Consider the following 19,324-nt stretch of genomic DNA (forward strand, 5'->3'; position numbering starts at 1 on the left):
TGGAGGCGACGAATACCAATCACTGGGTCACTGCCGTAAAATAAAGGAAGAAGAAGATGCTCTGATCTCCAGATATATTACCTGCTGCATCACTGTATCTTGAAGTCATTCAGTAGCAGCACAAAGCACCGTGTTGTGTTTGATGCGACAGCCAAGGCTAGTGAACTTTTTTTGAATGACTGAAGGGTGGATTCCCTATCCGAAAATGGTGTTCCAACTCGGAGGAAGTGCTTGACGGAATTCCTAAAGCGAATCGAGAAATCCTGGTACCCATTCAGGACTCCAGTGCTAATGAAGTGATGAAGGCATTGGGACTCCTGTGGTAACCGAAGAAAGACCTGTTCCTGTTTCGCCACAAATCACCTGATTCGACAAGGGTCGAAGACAAGGTGACGAAACGGAGTGTCCTGTCCCAGATCGCGAAGTTGTTTGACCCTCTAGGACTCGCGTTACCGGTAATCGTTGAAGCGAAAATGATTATGCAGTGCCTGTGGGCTTCCAACCTTGGATGGGATGACCCTAAGGAAGGCGACTTACTTCAGCGGGGGACGGAGTTCCATACATCGTTAAACCAGCTTCACAACCTCGTGATCCCAAGATGCGTCGTAATTTCTGACACGGAGGCAATGGAAATCCATGGTTTCGCCGATGCTTCGAAATACGCCTATGGTGCGTGTGTACCTTCGCTGCATTGATAAAGGCAGGTCAGCATCTTCTATGCAGCAAATCTAAGGTAGCCTCCCTCCATGAGATGACCATTCCTAGACTAGAGCACTGTGCTGCCTTATTACTGGCCAAGCTGGTAGATAAGGTAATTCCAACCTTGAAGCTGCAGATCCGAGAAATCAGGCTATGGTCCGATAGCCAAATAGCGTTGGCTTGGATGAAGAAACCCTTGGATCGGCTCCAGGTCTTCGTTCGCAACCGTGTGATCCAAATCAACAGGCTGACTGAACAATGCCATTGGAGTTACGTCAGCACGGACCAAAACCAGGCGGATATCGTGTCCCGAGGAATGAAGCAAATATCAGCTGTGGTGGAACGGTCCATCCTTTCTTTGCGAAGCCGTGAAGAACGTCTCCACGAAGGGCAATCCGGAGTTTTGGCAGCCATTCGTCAAAAATTTTGGATCCTCAACGCTCGTTCAACTATTCTCAAGGTGATTCACAATTGCCTGAGATGTTTCCGCACGAAGCCGAAGATGACACAACCTTTAATGGGAAATCTTACTGAATCCCGAGTGAGCATTGCCGCACCGTTCGAGTTGACTGGCGTCGATTATGCTGGGCCAATTTCAGTAAAAGAGGGCAAGTATAAACCAAGGATCGTGAAGGCGTACATCGCTTTATTCATGTACCTAGTCTCGAAGGCGATTCACCTCGAACTTGTGTCAGACTTATCATCGGAAGCATTCCTAGCGGTCAAGTGCGAACTTTGTCAATCGACGGGGTATTGTGGTTTCCGACAACGGAACCAACTTTGTTGGCGCATCCAAGGAGCTGCGCCAGCTCCGGGCCCTATTCGATAGTGAAACTTCGAAAGCCAAAATAAATGCTTTTCTACTACGTCGTGAAGTGGAATGGGCGTTCATTCCACCGAGGTCGCCTAACTTCGGAGGATTATGGGAAGCCGAAGTAAATGTGGTAAAACTGCATTTAGCCAGAATTCTGGGAAACGTGACCTTGTCCTTTGAAGAGTTCTATACCGTGCTGACTCATGTTGAGTCAATCGTCTCCCACTACCGACCATTGTACTCTTCGTCTGATGATCCGAATGATCCACAGCCGAAATACCCAGCCCGTCTGATGTTTGGTCGGCCTTTGGAGCCGATACCCAAACCATCCTATGTGGATGTTCCAGCCAATCGTTTGACGAGATGGCAGTACCTCAATCAGCTGCGGGATCACTTTTGGCAAAGGTGGTCTAAAGAATAACTATCCACTTTGCAATCCAGAGCGAAACGGACCAATAGACAACCCAACATCGACGTAGGCACAGTGGTTCTACTAGTAGAAGATAACCAGCCTGCGCAAGCGTGGAAATTGGGAAGGGTCATCGCAGTTTACCCAGGCAAGGACAGTGTTGTACGTGTTGCTGATGTATAGGCATCGTCCGGTATCTACCGTCGAGCTGTACGCAAGTTGCCCCATTGCCCCTGCCGGATAAAAGGAAATCTTCATTCAGTCAAGTTTAAATTTGCACTCCAACGGGGAGCAGTATGTACGCGACGAGCGCTTCCAGTAGTAAGCCTCCTAGAACGTTGGAGACACATCTCCACGCTGCTTTCATTTACTCGCAACGTTTTCTATCGAACGTCCTAGAAACATCCACCAGCAACATATAGCTGAACCTTCTCGAAGTGGCTCGAGGCAACCAGTATGCCGCACAGGTGGTATAAATACGGGCGTTTTAGCCGAAAGCAAAGTCAGTCTAATTTCAAACATTGTAGTGTGAAGATCAAATAAAAGTAAATAGCAGTATAGCAGCAGTAGAGAAATGGTGTAAAGGAAACCACTGGCGTTTTCATTCCATCATACTTCCTTGGAGCGGAAGAACTGCAAATGCCACCAGTTCATTTAAGAACTATTTTTGAAGAGTGAACTTTTCTCCCGATTGCCAATTCCGCTACCATAAGTTCGGTCTTCGGTGTTTTGTTTACAGTCCACCGCAAGCCGTCCCCAGTTCCCAGTGCGGACATAAAACAACTACCATGGAGATAAATTCGTTGTATGCATTCTATGATAAATTCATAGGATGGTCAGAATACAGAGGCATCATATGAGTGGAAGACTGGAGGATGGAGTGAGGAGTCAACCGGAATCACTAAGAGAGGAAACTCCTGAAGGTCTGAAACAATATTTATGTTGCACGCAGGGCCCGGCATCGTCGAAACAAATAAATGAAACCGACTTTCTCTTACCTTCGCTTCATACATGAAGTGACTTGCTTCATTTGTTGAACTGAACGTTTCAAGCAAGCTTCAGTTTAAGTTGGTGGCTGTTTCAATTGACGACGGCAGAAAGTCAGGCACGATTTGTCGACATTGACAAGATTAACTTTAATATGCGTTGCATTGTAGGAATTGTTCCTTAAATTCAATTCATTTGCATTCATAGTTGCTGGCCTTCTTCTGAATATTTGATAGAAAAGTACAGATGAAAAGTCGAAACCGATAGTCATGACGAAGTGAAACCCGTTTCGCTGACGCCGACTGAAGCTAGTTTGAAACTGAAGCGGTGCCGCTTCTGTGGAAACTGAAGCTTCACTGCTTCATTGTTGAGTGATGCTATACAATTGAAGGTGACGTTGTAGGGCCCTGGTTGCACGCTTCGAACAAACAAACCATCACGTGGGTTAAAGCTGGTGCAGCGAAATTGATTGTTACGTGGAAGGATCCTAATGTTGGAAGGAAGTTCTTAAAATCCCGTTATGCGCACAAGTATCTCTGCTTGTGGGTCCGCCCAATCCCTTTTGATCCTTCTACAACAGCTTTAGTGTGAAATTCATTCGACAATCAAATTTGGATCTACTGTAAGTCTACCCACATACACTGGCTGGACCTTGAACTGATGGTGGTCTCCCCCCCCTCCCATACATACATACATTTCAGCAAACATTGTCTGAACATTCTACTCGAAGATGACCTGGATAGTATTCATTTTTCTGTGGCAATATACTGTGATTTTAGTCAAGTTTTTGTTGATTTCAAAATTGAAAATTCTGAGGAGCTAAAATTTTTTATTCCATATTGGGAACCTGTGGAAAAGAAGATTTAAATTTTGGCACGAATTGCGTCAAAGAGAGGGATTGCTATTCATAACAGTTAGTGCCAAGTGCATTAGTGTTACCACGTTTCGGCGAAAATTTTTAAGTGTATACCGTACCGACTGGTACTATAGCTTACCTTGTTATTCTCGTTGCCAGGCGTGCCAATGCTGCCATCAATATTGCTACCGAGGTTGATGTCGTTACTTTCAATTGTACGCTGGTATTTGGCGTTAAAGGCATTCATCCGATCCGCCATACGCTGTTGCTTCTTTAGGTCAGTCGAGCTGGAATCTGCAAATGCAAAGTAAATGCAAGTGACGCGTTGAGAGAAGAACCAATCGTAATTTGATTAAAGTTTTTTTTTTGCCTTCGCTGTGCGCAGCGGTATGATAAGGACAGGAATATCGGGAGCGAGACACTGCACCATGGTGGCCATATTGCAAAATGTAAAGCATGTTGAATTTAAACTCTGGAGAGCCACTCGACGTTGTAAAAGCGAACCGAAAGCGTACATCAACAGAAAAAAAGCCAATTCCAAGTGGAATGTTCCCGGAAGAAAATTCAATATAAAGCAAAACCAGCCAAGGTCCTTCAGAAGAGTTGCTCGAGTGAGCTCTGTTCATCAATCAGATCATCAAAAAGAAATTTGCGCAATCAGTCGAAAGTTTATGGGCAATTAGTTTCCGAGCTGGGAGGGGTTTGATATTCCTGCTCGTTATCCATAGTACCACTGGTACCACTATTGGACAGCAGCTAGCGCATGTGGGCTAGTTGGATTCTCAGATGTTCGTTTGTGGCAACGAAGCTAATTAGCGTGACTCTGACATGCACAATGGCGTTGGCCGTTTCGGTCAGTTACCGCAACATGATTAAACTGAGCTATTTTCCATTGAATAATTGTTCCGTACATGCTAGTCGTGGTTTGATCTGTGAGACAATAGTAGTTTCAAATGCATCTTAAATTATCATGTTTTACAGTAATTGGAAAATGCTAGAAGGTCGTGAATTATGAGAATTAATTTAAATTTCGTGTGTAAACACTGATATAACGTAGCGTCAAAGCGAACCAAGTACCCAGAACGGGTTAGAAAACTCGCAGAGTCGCAAATCGGGGATGGAGGCATTCTCGCATTTATCACGCTTCCGGTGGCACCCAACGGACACAGAAATATGTTTACTTTGATAGCGTCGAACGGAAACACGCCGGAGCTGCGGGCTCTGGGTGAACCAAAAAACAAGCGGTTTCAAGGCCGGAAACTCGAAACGCCTGCCCTCCTGTGTTTGATGCTAACTAAGGCAGAGGGCGACTCGCTGCATTTGACTGTTGATCTAACAACCTAGCAGGTTAGCTGGCACGCTGTTATACATATGAATTTCTAATTTCGTTTCGCATTTGCATATTTTTTGCAGCTCCTGGTGCTGACTTCCAATGGAAACCGAATACGTGCTCTGTGTTTGCTAGCGCGTAGTTCACATTTGCAGAACCTAGGTCAAGTCGGATCAGCGGGAACCGGTGCAGTCGTTGGTGCCTCGGGCATTAGGGTATTAGGAAAATAGGACAATTGTAATGGCATAGGATAAAATCGACTCGAAAATTTCATGGAATGGTTTTAATGTTTTCAACGTGATTTTAGGTTTAAATGTGTATGCTTGAGATTTGGGTACTCAGCTAGATTCAATTTGCTGCTGCTGGGATGAAAAAAAAAATGAAAATTAAAACAAGTAATTAAACGTGGTTGTGAAAAGCTGGTTGCTGCAAAGTTCTTATTTACACCTTTAATATAACTGGTTTGACTCGCAAAATTATAAAACTGTTTGAACTACTTGTAGCAGCTGTTAGACTACGTATATTTCTGCAATTACGCCATCACTAACATCCGAATTGTAATGAACTGAAAAAGTCTTTTAGGGTAAGACTCAATTATTCGTGTGGAGAACTGTAAACCAGCTTTTTAAAATAGTGGCAATACGTATGTGAGTTGTATCAATATTCATACTAGTCATCATATTTTTATCGTGACGGTGACTAAAATAATAATTACAGGTGAACATAATTCTTAGCAGCCATTATTCGTTACAGGAAATTAATTATCCAGTCACATTATTTATACCTCCCCTGTTTTCCGTGACTCAAAACGTCTCTTTATTCTCGTCGGCAGTGATGTTTTACACTAGTTGTGTTCTGGCCAGGACAAAAGGTAAGCACCAATATTGTCAAGCGTAATAAATAATTATTATACTTAATCATGCCGCAGGGTTCTATTACAAGTACTTGTTGCGTTCAATTAAAAAGCGAGCACAAGGTAATGGAGAACGAAAGAACGACAACGCTTAAGGTCAATAAGCACCATTAAGAGTTCAAGTACATTCTATACATTTTGTTCAGGTTAAAATCTTAACTTGAAACACTTATTTGAGTAAAAGGCTAGAACGATGCTTCATTTTTCAGCTCGGGTCAAGTTCAGCCAGCTCGAGCTTTAAAACCTTGGACTACAAAAATGTTCCACCTTTTTAAACATATATCTAAGTGTTGTTTTGCTTTTGGTCTAGCTGTAGGCTACTCGTGGTGTGGTAAACGATTCGAGTACGGTTTTAATTTCCGCTGTCGTAAAAACGCAGACAGCAACCTTCCGGTCGGATGTATATATGTGTCGACCGACCGTTTTCGATAGACGGCATTCATGGACGAGGGTGTTTTAATGTAAGTTGGTGCCTACACTGTTCAGATTTGCATAAATTTAAATTTTCTAAATAAATCTTTTTTTTTGGTTGCCACTGAGGTACAACTTCAATCTTCCGAATATAGTTTTTACGGTGGGGTTACTGCTATTGCTATTTTTGACTATACCTATTTCTTTTTAAATAGTTTTTAGTATTTTTGTGATGACATTTGAGTCAATATTTTAAGTAAAATAACCGGCTGCAATACAAAGAAAGTTACGGTACAACAAATTTAATTTAAAAATATGTGCAATTATCTTGATTTTTAGTTTCCAGAAGAGCTCTGAGTACAGTTTCCTGGTTGGAACTTGGAAGGCTTGAAATGGGATCGCAAGTTGATTGTTTCCTGCATTCAACTTTCGCAGAAGAAGCGTACGTTTAAATGGGAAAAATGGCGTATTTATTCTGCCGGTGCGATGCTTGCTGCTGCACCGCTGGAGTCACCGACTTTAATTTTCTTTACTTCCACTTGCGATAATATTGACAGGCGAATCAAACATGCAACTTACAGAGTGGTCCAAAATGGCGAAAGCGGAGCTTTTTTCCTACTGTCTTTTGCTTTCATTTTATCATTTATGTTGCTATGGTCTTCAGCACTTTTGGTCGTATGAATATCCCCCTTAATCTCAAACTGTCAAAAATTAGTCAACGCTTACTATAATGAAAATAAAAAAAACGCTTTTTTGTGTCAGGAAATATAGACATAGTTTCTTCGATAAAGTTGTAAATATTGTAAAAACAAGCAACTTTGCTGAAGAAATAAAATTTCTATCTTTATCGAGTGCTGAACTATAGGGCATATTCTTTGAAATTGGTTTTTCATACTTAGCTTTTCTTAGCTGCATTTTACAAGAATACAATGTTCTAGACAATTATCGAAGCTCTCAAAATACACGTTTTTGCAGAAGACCGCAAATCTCTTGGACCTTTACTTACTGAGTTATAGCATATACAAGCTTTAAATTTCCATAGCTTCACGAGGCCATGGGGTAAAATGGGGCAAGTGGCTTTATGAAACCAGCGTTTCATCTTAAAGCTTTAGTCGAGTGCATACTATAAACTTGTATGAGTTCCGCTTGTCCCCAACCACTCAAATGAGAGTACAGCAAGCCTACGTTTTATGTGTTTCGCGTTCGCTAAAGCCTCGAAACGTGTCCAGTTTTTTTGTGTTAGTAGATAAACACATAGTTTCTTCGGCAAAGTTATGGAAAATATAAAGGTAAGCAACTTTACTAAAGAAATGACATTTCTATCTCTATCGAGTGCAGAGCTATAGAGCATTTTCTTTGAAAATTCTTTAAAAATGCGTTTTTTATATTTAGCGTATGTTGGTTGCATTTTACAAGAGTATATGATTCTAGGCGACTATTGAAAAATTCAAAACACATGTTTTTGCAGAAGGTTGCAAATCTCTAGGACCTTTCCTTACAAATTTATCGCTTTTTTAAGCTTTATTTTTCTTCAACTTCATAAGCCAAAAGCGATAACTTTGTAAGGAAAGGTCCTATAGATTTGCAATCTTCTGCAAAAACGTGTATTTTGAGAGCTTCGGTAATTGCCTAGAACATTGTATTCTTGTAAAATGCAACTAAGAAAAGCTAAGTATGAAAAACCAATTTTTAAAGAAGTTTTAAAGAATATGCCCTATAGTTCAGCACTCAATAAAGATAGAAATTTTATTTCTTCAGCAAAGTTGCTTGTTTTTACAATATTTACAACTTTATCGAAGAAACTATGTCTATATTTCCTAACACAAAAAAATATTTTTTTTATTTTCATTATAGTAAGCGATGACTAACTTCTGAAGTGACAGTTTAAGATTAAGGGGAATATTCAGACGAATAAAAGTGCTGAAGACCATAAATGGTAAAATGAAAGCAAAAGACACTAGGAAAAAAGTTCCACTTTTCGCCCTTTTGGACCACTCTGTGCAAGGCTCTTAAATTTTTCGAGCGAAGAATATGGATGATTTGGCATTCAAACTGAATGGTAAGAGAAAATACCATTTTGTTTCTCAAAACAGCAACCTCAAACTCACCTTTACACGGACAGAATCCCTTGCAGCTCACTTTGATCAAGCTACCGTGGATGCAGTTGTGGTACTCCATTCGGCAAAGCGACGAATACGTTCGGTTGTCACTTCCGCAGAGGAACGTCGGTTTGACCACCGGACAAGGCTTACAGTTCTCTTCCTCATCCTTCTCGCCGCCTTCACTATCGTAGAACACGTCATCGTCTTGGGCCGAACTGTCCTCATCCGGTTCCGCTTGATCTTGCTGCAGTAGATCGGAAACGGCACCATTGTTGTTGTTGTTGTTGTTATTGTTGTGGTTGTTACTATTTACAGTTAAGCTGGCTTTTCCCCCAGTGTTGCTAGTTTCGCTGGAACCGCCATTGGTTGAGCTACCGAAGCCATTAGCTGAGTCACTTAGTGCTGCTTGATCGGCCAACTCTTCGGCCTTTCGTTTGTTTTCCTCTTCTTCCAGGTATTTGCTCTTAGTGATTATCTCCTCCCTGCAATGGTTATTTTGGATGTTATCGAAAATCTTAATATTAATAAATATGAATTTCCTAATGTCTACGATGGTATACGATGGGATGGGATGTCGAAACGTCGGAAATAGTATAAAATCAGTTCTGATTTTTAATAGACTGACAGCTGGTAAAAAAGAAAATATTCATTAATGTCCTTCAACTGAGAGCGGCGGGCAAAACTATTTTATCAATTTCAGAGTTTATTAAGGCTTGTTTAACCGTTTGCATGTGCAATTAGCATGTGTCAAAAGTCGCACCTTTAGCAAAATTTTCTTTTGTAAGTCTGCTAGCAGCTTTTTACAAACAAATACAGTGAAATGGATTAGGAATTTGAAAAATATTTAAAATTGAATTTTTCAACTGTAAGAGATTAGAAATGGACGAAAAAAAACATAATATTTGCATGAACAGAGCATTTCCGACTTTTTCTTGGAGATTTAATTTCTTTTTTAATATTGTTGGACTTTATTTGGACTTCGAAAATTACCATAAAATATCCATTTCTTCGAAAATAGCACTGCTTTTTTCTGGCAAGACACCCAAGTTTTTAACTTCACTTTTTGCACTAACGTAAGAACTGACGACACTATTAACACAAGGCATAACACTTATCGTTCTTACAAGTTTTTTAGAACATTTGGCAATTGAAGTTTTTTTTATTTACAGTTTTGCCTTCTACCGAATGTCAACGAAGATATTACAACACCATATGCGTCAAATACTTACCTGTTTGATAGGGTGTTGTAACTGTTGATGAATCTGAAATGACATAATGGAAACAAAACAAATGTTAACAAATAGAATGGTCAGAATATTGCAACATAGTTCAAAGCTTATACGGAAAACCTCTCAAATGAGGAGTCAAATCAAATCTAATGATTACAATCTGAAACTGTTACCAAAATATTTTATTTGGAAACAATCGTGAAGCTAGAATATCACCGTCAAACAACCTAAAATGAAAAGTCACGTGGATTACAACGCTTTAATTGTTTGTGCTACAAGAAAATTATCCCCCCCTTCATGGGGCATGAATTTTTAATTCACAAGATAAATTCACACAGGGGATTTTGGTCGGATACTTTCTGACAAGGCATAGCACTTTGGCTGGTGCTCGTTTTGCGGTAAAATTACCCGGACAGTTAGCGCCACAGGAGACGCACAGCAACGCCGGGAAGAACTGAGGCTGATAACGCTGCTTTTTGCTGTTTGTTTGCACGAACCCTTCCGGTAGTATTAAAGGGATTTTTAGTAACGGCTTCGCCTGTGTTATTTTCTTTGGCATATTTCTTTTTTAAGTAATCGTTACGATGAAGTGCATTTTCCTCAAGCGTTTTCGCTAAAACACCATTTCAACAATTCTGTTGCGCATTGCGACATTCCGTTGAAATGTAAGATCCGAAACACCACTGCAATACAATATTTTCCATCATGCTTATCGGCTGCAATGGAAGTTGGCAGTTTGGTGTTGTTTCCACCGAGGAAGTAGAGATAAAAATGATCAACAATTCGTCAAATACTTGTAAAGTTACTACAGTAAACTCATTTATCAGCATTGTTTCCGAATACTTGAAGCATAAATCAAGTTTTACAAATTGGTAACAAAAGTCCATTTTACCCTACTACCCTTGACTAGAAGGGAATCGTTTTGCACTTTGTTTATCCTTACACTATGCACTTCTCAATCTCGACCCCTCATACCTACTGTTGGCGGAAGGAGAGATCCCTCTCATAAGCATTGATTTGAGACTCTGGTGCATACTCAGTTCATACGATAAATAGTCGCTACAACCGGTCCGGTGGCGGCTGTCTGTTTGCCTTCATCGTTCCTTACCCATAATAATAGACTGAACATCTTACAACCCGGGGGATTCCCGGGACTTTCCACCCGTTTTGGGTGGTTGTCTTTTTGACAGCCAGACTGCGGATACGGAAACGTCCCGAAGGGAAGGGCTCGTTTTTGCTTGTGGCGTTTCGTTGTATAAAGCAAAACTGAGCTGTGTTCCAGTTTTCGGTTCATTTGAGATAATACGTTTTCCCTTCATTCCTTGAAAAGATGAACGCTATTAGGTTTTTGTAGATTGACCAGGACAATTTGAGATGAAACACGTTCGTAGTACCGGGGTTCGCGGTTCTTGTTAGAAGACAGTTGACCTGCGTATTTCAAGGCATTGTTTTCATGTTCTTTGTGGTTCTAGCTTGTTTATGGTGAAATTATTGATTATTGACTTGATCGTAACAATCAACCTAAATTGTGACTTGAAATAAATTAAATTCATAACAGCGTCAGGAATAGAGTACATTCCAGTCGAGAGGCATATTTTCAGTGCAAATGATGCCTGCGCTCAAGAAAAGGGACTTGAATGTGGAAACTAGCGCGGTTACTTTATGCTACGTATCGTTCTCAAAGTAGGATGCTCCTTGATCGGATCTACCAAATAACGAAATATGTGGGGCGCATAAAAGTATAAAGGAAACCTGGATGAGCCAGTCCATTTTTCAAGACTCAGTATGAGGTATTTTCGTGCAAGTCCAAATCCAATCTAAATCCATTCTAAATTCAATCCCAATCCGATCCAAATCCAATCCATAACCAACCGAAATCCAATCCAAATCCTACCCAAATCCAATTTAACTCCAATCCAAATCCAATCCAATTGCAAACAAAATCCAATCCAAATCCAATCCAATTGCAATCAAAATCCAATCCCAATCCGATCCGAATCCAATCCAAATCCAATCTGAATACAATTATTATCCACTCCAAATCCTACTCAAATCCAATCCAAATCCCATCAAAATTCAATCCAAATCCAATCCACATCCGTTCCAAATTCAATCCCAATCCGATCCAAATTCAATCGAAAACCAACTCAAATCCAATCCAATTCCGATCCGAATCTAATCCAAATCCTACTATCCAAATCCAATCTAAATGCAATTCAAATCCAATCCAAAGCCTACTCAAATGTAATCCAAATCCAACGCAAATCCCATCCAAATTCAATCGAAATCCAATCCAAATCTAGTCCAAACCCTTTCCAAATCTAATCCTAATCCGATCCAAATTTAATCCAAAACTAACCCAAATACAATCCAAATCCGATCCGAATGCAATCCAAATCCAATCTAAATGCAATTAATATTCAATCCAAATCCAATCCAACCAAATCTCATCCAACTTCACTCCAAATCCAATCCAAATCCAATCCACATCCGTTCCAAATTCAATCCCATTCCGATCCAAATTCAATCCCATTCCGATCCAAATTCAATCGAAAACCAACTCAAATCCAATCCAATTCCGATCCGAATCTAATCCAAATCCTACTCAAATCCAATCTAAATGCAATTCAAATCCAATCCAAACCCTACTCAAATGTAATCCAAATCCAACCCAAATCCCATCCAAATTCAATCGAAATCCAATCCAAATCTAATCCAAACCTTTCCAAATCTAATCCTAATCCGATCCAAATTTAATCCAAAACTAACCCAAATACAATCCAAATCCGATCCGAATCCAATCCAAATCCAATCTAAATGCAATTAATATTCAATCCAAATCCTACTCAAAGCCAATCCAAATCTCATCCAACTTCACTCTAAATCCAATCCAAATTCAATCCACATCCGTTCCAAATTCAATCCCAATCCGATTCAAATTCAATCGAAAACCAACTCAAATCCAATCCAATTCCGATCCGAATCTAATCCAAATCCTACTATCCAAATCCAATCTAAATGCAATTCAAATCCAATCCAAATCCTACTCAAATGTAATCCAAATCATACCCAAATCCCATCCAAATTTAATCGAAATCCAATCCAAATGTAATCCAAGTCCTTTCCAAATCTAATCATAATCCGATCCAAATTTAATCCAAAACTAACCCAAATCCAAACCAAATCCGATCCAAATCCAATCCAAATCCAATCCAAATTCAATCTAAATGCAATTCAAATCCAATCCAAATTCAATCCAAATCCCAACCTAATCCAATTCAAATCCAATCTAATTGCAAATCAAAATCTAAATCCTACTCAAATCCAAACCAAATCCTATCCAAATTCCATCCAAATTCAATCCAAATCCAATTCAAATCTAATCCAAATGCATCCCAAATTGAATCCCAATCCGATCCAAATCCAATCCAAAACCAACCGAAATCCAATCCAAATCCTACCCAAATCCAATTCAAATCCAAATCCAATCTAAATCCTTCCCAAATCCAATCCAAACTCAACTCAAATCCTATCTATATCCAATCTACATCCAATCCAAATCCAATCCAAACTTAATCCAAATCCAATCTAAAACCAACCAAAATTCAATCCAAATCCTGCTCAAATCCAATTCAAATTTAATCCAAATCCAATCCAAATCCGATCTCAATCCAATTTAAGTCTAATCTAAATCCAATCCAAATCCAATCTAATTCAAATCCAATCGAAAGCCAATCCAAATCCAACCCATATCCAATCCAAATCCAACCCATATCCAATCCAAAACCAATCCAATTCCTACTCAAATCCAATCCAAATTTAATCCAAATCCAATTCAAGTCCGATCCAAATCCAATCTAATCCAATCTAATCTATCCAATCCAAATCTATTCCAAATTCAATCCTAATCTGATCCAAATCCATTCCAAACAAACCGAAATTCAAACCAAATCCAAGTCAAATCCTACCCAAATCTAATCCAAACTTAATCCAATCCGATGTAAATCCGATCCAAAGCCAATCCAAATCCGACCTGCAAAGAGGCTTTCTATTGTGATCAGCCTGGAGTGTGCAGAATGGCCACGCCCAGAGGCTCATGACGTAGCCTAGCCCATGAATGATATTCAGACTGTTTTTTCTCTGTATGGACATTAAAATTATCGGGGATATTAACCGGCGAATTAATCTGTTCTTCTGAGTTTGTTCGTTTTGCAATAACGCTATTGAGTAAGCTTATTTCACCCGTGCGGTTGTGCTTCGGTGTTTCCTTTTTCCTTTTTTCTTCGTGCTTACTGCTTTGCAATATTTATCTTGTTCCTCGAGCCAGGAAGCGAAAACGAGTTATGATTTGCTTTTAAACAAAAAACTTCATTACGGTCTTCGAGCCGGTACCCTGTATTATCTCATACCCTGGTAAGAAACTTCATCGTTGTTGAAGCAGAGTTCAACACAAAGCCAGGAGGAGAAAAAATCTGAGAGATGAGATTTGATCTCATGATAAGTGACTCAAAAGTAGGATTTTTTTTATAAAAGTAGTTTTATAATCGACGGAGGGGACGGTAAAAAAGTGATGAAACAAAGGTGTTTATAGTAACCAAACAGAGAGGAACAAGATGTGAAAGAAATAGGATGGAAAGTTATTGGGGGGGGATCACTGAAGCAACCCAGCTAGCATTTTCATATGTATAAAAAAGGTAAAAATCAGCATTACGTACAGATATACATGCTAAATAAATCGTATTTCATGCGCAAAATTGGCATAACCGTACTATAACCGTTACGACTATATAAGTATTTATATACGATAATATCCGATTAAGCGCGAGTCGCTCCGTACTACTCTACGATTTTGTGCTGATAATCGTATGTATGGCAGTCATTATCATTATATATGACAGAACATCAACTGGATCCCACTTTATCCAGCTTTAGTTACGATTTAGAGTTTGTTAGGAGAAATTTACGATAGTTTTCGTGCATTGATATACGAGTTGGTGCTAGCTGGGAACGCTTATTAAGTATGTATAACGTAATAACGTTCCTTTTTTCCCAAGCTGGGGGATCCGCTGATCGAACCAAGCTATAATGGGAGCCAATTATAACTGGATTCGAACTCAACTTCTCCTTTCAGGTCGTGTGGATTGCAGATGTTGGTGAACCTTTGAACCACAGTGGACTTAAAATAGGGTGGTAAGTAGGGAAGTTGAATATTGTAGCAACAGTAAATTATATAGTACAAAAAGAGTCCTGGCGCAAAAATATAGTACAGAATATGAGGGTACATGCCCACCCTACTAGCACAGTTGTTACAAACTAGTTGTGACAACGTATTTATTACTATTTATAGTCATAAATAAGTTTCTGCAACCTTAAGTGCGGAAAGTGTGCTGCTTGGGCGTATATATAACTTGTAGTATAAATCCCATTCTTCTGTATTACATTATTGTGACGTCGTTCTTCTTAGTTCGATGGTGGTATTTATCATACGCTCATATTTTAGCCTATCCATAAATTCAAGTGTAAATAAATTAAAATAATGTCGAAGACATAAAGATAAAGAATTCTTTGTATAATCATTACAACTCTTCCCAGCCTGTGGAAAAAACATGTGTAAAGTATAATATTGTTTTAAGCTAGTCTTCTGCAGTCTTGTTTTTGCATAAATTTTAGATTATAAAATTTGATATCTTTCTGTAACATACACTGTCGCTACCCGCATTACAGTCCCAATACCTATGGAGTTTCCTCTCTAAATAGAAGCATAAGTCTAATTTGTCATGGACGCGATTGAAATATGCACTGAAGGGTTACGATAACAAATAAAGTCTGACTGAAAGGAACTCTGGACCCCCCTCGTGCGTCACCAGCACGCCCCTTGTGGCTGAATCTGGAACTATTTGCCATAACCTTGCTTACATATTTATGAAGAGGAATTGGGGTATGTTTCGGCGAAATATTTCACCGCTTTGCGAAGCAGTACAGAAAGGAACCTGAACATTTTGGCACAAACGCCTGGAAAACCCCGAGTAGTCTAGATCAAAGTTGGCTAAAGTGTTCAAAATACCAAAATCAACCGTGTGTAATGATCTGAAAGGTTATAAGGAGAACCTAGGTGTGGGGAAGCGGCAAAAAACTTTCAAGAAACGGGAACTAGGGACCGACAGCCGAAGAGGAAGACATTGAGGTGCGTTCAGTCCAATCCTGCCATCTCCGTCCGGTCCGGAATATGGCTAAAAGGTACGATGACAACTATCAAACCACAAGGAATATTTTCACTCGGGAAGGCAAGTACCAGTGCCAGTAAACATTCGAATCGGCACTAGAAGCAGAATTTGGTAGCCAAGAAGGATGCTAGGCGTTTGTACAACTTGTTCGTACAAACGCCTAGCATCCTTCTTGGCTACCAAATTCTTGACGAAATTACTAGAAACTAGAACTACTATTTTAATGGACGACGAAACCTACGTGAAAATGAATTTCAAACAATTTCTCCGTCAAAAATTTAACATTGAAACTGGGCGTGACGATGTGCCAGGTACGAATAAGTTTGTGTGCCTTTCATCACTTCCTCAACAATGACATCAAGTTTATATATGGAGGAATGCTCGAAGAAACGGATTTTGTCATTCGTAAACTCTGGCTTCATTTAGCTAGCTTCCACTACTGGAGCTAATTGGTACCAGAGTGGTATACAGCTAATAATGTCGATTTCGTGACAAAAGAGATGAACCCTTCAAATTGTCCGGAGTTTCGACCCGTTGAAAAATTTTGGGCATTTGTCAACTTCAACGAAGCAGGGGACAGTCAATAGTGCTAAAAAATGCGTTCAAAGGGGAAGGAACATGCTGACTAAATTGCATGTTGCACAGTTGAAGGTCCTGTCGATATGTTCTGTGAGGAAAAAAGTTAGCTGAATACTGAATAAAAATAGTGCAATCTAGTCATTTATGGTTTTTATGCGACATTCCAGTCCCGAATTATAGGTTGTTCTATGCGTCCAGATTAACTTGTAGCCAGGATTTTTGATATTTATCCAATTATGCGCGCGACGAGTATTATAAAGGCTAAGTTAAATTTATCATTGTAACGGCTCTACAAAAACTTATCAAGTTTTATCTCTGCTCACAATATCGGATCATTTTTTTAAATCCTTTGTTCTGTCTACCGTATCGAGCGAAAAAACGAGCTTGCGAAAACTTATATTTCAACAACAACCTGCTTAACCATACGTTTCCTCTGTAATCTGGCAATGCTTAGTTAAGGAGGATTTTGTTACGTTTTGCTCTCTCCTACCAGGCAGCCAGGTCTGATCGAGCTGCTGATGTTTGTGCAGCACCCAAAAGCAACACGAGTAGGAAAACTTTTCCACTTTGGCTGCCGTTTCACTTAGCAGCGCGGGTATCGGCTCGATTTAATCATGCTCTATTGGGCTCCGACAAAGGGAAATTTCAGCAGCAGTAGAGAGCAGAATGAGGGAAGGGTAGGTAGGAGAACACCGTCGTGTTGGCATGAATTTGAATGCGTGTTTCGCATTCTGAACAAGCCGTAAGTCAGCTAGTCAGTCAGCCAGTCAGGCAGCCAGTCAGGTTCAGACAAAGTCAAGAATATCTCTGTGTCGGTACCGCAGCTTTCACTTCAATGCGATATGCTGATAGCGGCATCCGTGATTGCTGAGCATTGAAGCTTCACTATAGACACTTGAAGAATGATTGTGCATTCGCGCTCGCGGGTGAATAGCACTAGAATAAGTTTCGAGTCGGACGTGAGTAGACATAGTCAACAGATTGAATTTCACCATTTGAACTGTTTTCCATCATGCTCCGTCAATTACCAATGACAATTACAAGTCGGCTATAAATGGTATGCGCTGTTGATTTAATTATTGAATAATTAAACTGACTGTAATTATGTGGTGCTGACGCATGGTACCTACTTGTTCTTATGAAGTTCCTTCTTCGACACGCAGACTGCCGTATATGCATCCTCCAGCAGGCAAAGCTCTTTCTTTTTACAGTTTAGCGGCTTACATAGATCACCTGGAATAGAAACAATTAAAATGTGTTATAAATTGTATAATTGTTATATTTAGAAAAGTATTTAAAGACGGTGGAAGTGCTTTAACAACAAAATACCATGCAACCCCTTAATGGAACGAAAACATGGAGACGCATGGTTGGTCAAACAATGATATCTGCCTGTCGTTTGATTGCATTTAATGGCTAATTTCATGAACATCCAATAATTTCAATTCCTATTGGCTACTCATGTTCTTGTTTTTGTGGCTTTGCAACACGAATGCGCAGGCTGGCTGGCTGGGGAAATACACCAAAACCAAGAGGCCAAGTTTCACACAATGCTATTCCACGCAGCATTTGGCTTGTGGGACGTTTCCAGAATGATGAGAACGATGATGACGACGGCGACGCCAACTACGGTATTATGAATAAATTTACATAATTTGGCTTCGAATTATAGCACCACGAAGTTCGCGCGAGCTAGTTAGAGAAAGGCGTGTGGGAAACGGCAGAAGCGACGCAAAACTTTAGCGGTTTGGTACCAACCCTTAACCCCATTATAGAGTTCCGGGGACGATCTTAAATGGGAAGGACCTGACCTGACCCTCTGTGGACCATGCAAGCTGGTGTGCAGACGGTTCTGCGACCACAGTAGTGTTGCTGACACAATGGAACCCTGCAGGTAAGTAGGTCATCTGCCTTGCCAGCGCAACACTGCAGTTGGGAATTACCTTAGGTCATGGGAAACCGAACGCTTTCTAGCGTCCGTGCAAGAATTCTGTACCAATGTCAAACCAGTGGCAATTGTGGCGGCACTATCGTGTGTGGCATTTGAATTAGAACGCTTTCTGGCGGGCATGCAAACGAGCAGTTTCAGAGTGCCAGTTTTGCCGCAGAAGGTGATGCAACCAGCCAGCAATGGCTCTGGCTGCTGCCAACAATGGTTCTATGCATGCATCCGTTTGCATCGATGGGAGTTGAATGGAGCGTGACACTCGCAGCATGGCATTGCATTGGAGCGCAGCACTGCTGAAGCACAGTCAGTATCGGTCGGAGGTGTAACGAGATCGCTTTGAAACAACGATAGTCTTTGTTGATTCACTGCGGGCACAAATCAATTGTTTGATGATGGTAATATTTGAAAGGGAAATAAAATAGTTACCCATCGGTTACTTCGGCGAACTGAAAGTGGGCGGTGGCTTGCCGATAAAGGGAAACAAATAGAAAACTACTGCACGATTCGAATGTGTGCATTACGGTGCTTGGAAAATTAGGTTTCATTTGGTCGACGATGTCATATGGATTGAAAAAGCACAAAGCACGAGTAAGGCCATTCAATGTAATGGTTCGTGTTTGTTTAATTGTTTATTTACTCAATAATTTCATGCGGCCCGAAAGACTTAATGAAATATGACTAGTGACTGGGACAAGTCATGTTGCACTATGGGCATGTTTAAAATAGCATAAAACCGCAGCATCTTTTCATTAGTTTACATGTATACTAAGAATAAAACATGATTTAGAGCACGAAAACGAATGTTTGGTTTACGAATTATTTT

At 40.2% G+C, this 19,324-nt stretch overlaps 1 protein-coding gene across 1 annotated transcript in view; it reads right to left on the reverse strand.

Annotated features, from left to right (window-relative positions):
- Positions 1-19,324, reverse strand: part of LOC128735529 (proteoglycan Cow) — a 184,621-nt gene that overhangs the window by 21,637 nt on the left and 143,660 nt on the right. Inside the window, exons 3-7 of the mRNA XM_053830014.1 lie at positions 17,684-17,786; positions 9,751-9,783; positions 8,528-9,003; positions 3,905-4,059; positions 3,194-3,211 (exon numbers count right to left, since the gene is read on the reverse strand). Coding sequence (XP_053685989.1) covers positions 3,194-3,211; positions 3,905-4,059; positions 8,528-9,003; positions 9,751-9,783; positions 17,684-17,786 — 785 coding nt within the window. The remainder of the gene's footprint in view (positions 1-3,193; positions 3,212-3,904; positions 4,060-8,527; positions 9,004-9,750; positions 9,784-17,683; positions 17,787-19,324) is intronic.

Source organism: Sabethes cyaneus, chromosome 1 (assembly GCF_943734655.1).
Source record: "Sabethes cyaneus chromosome 1, idSabCyanKW18_F2, whole genome shotgun sequence".
NCBI classification, from domain to species: domain Eukaryota; kingdom Metazoa; phylum Arthropoda; class Insecta; order Diptera; family Culicidae; genus Sabethes; species Sabethes cyaneus.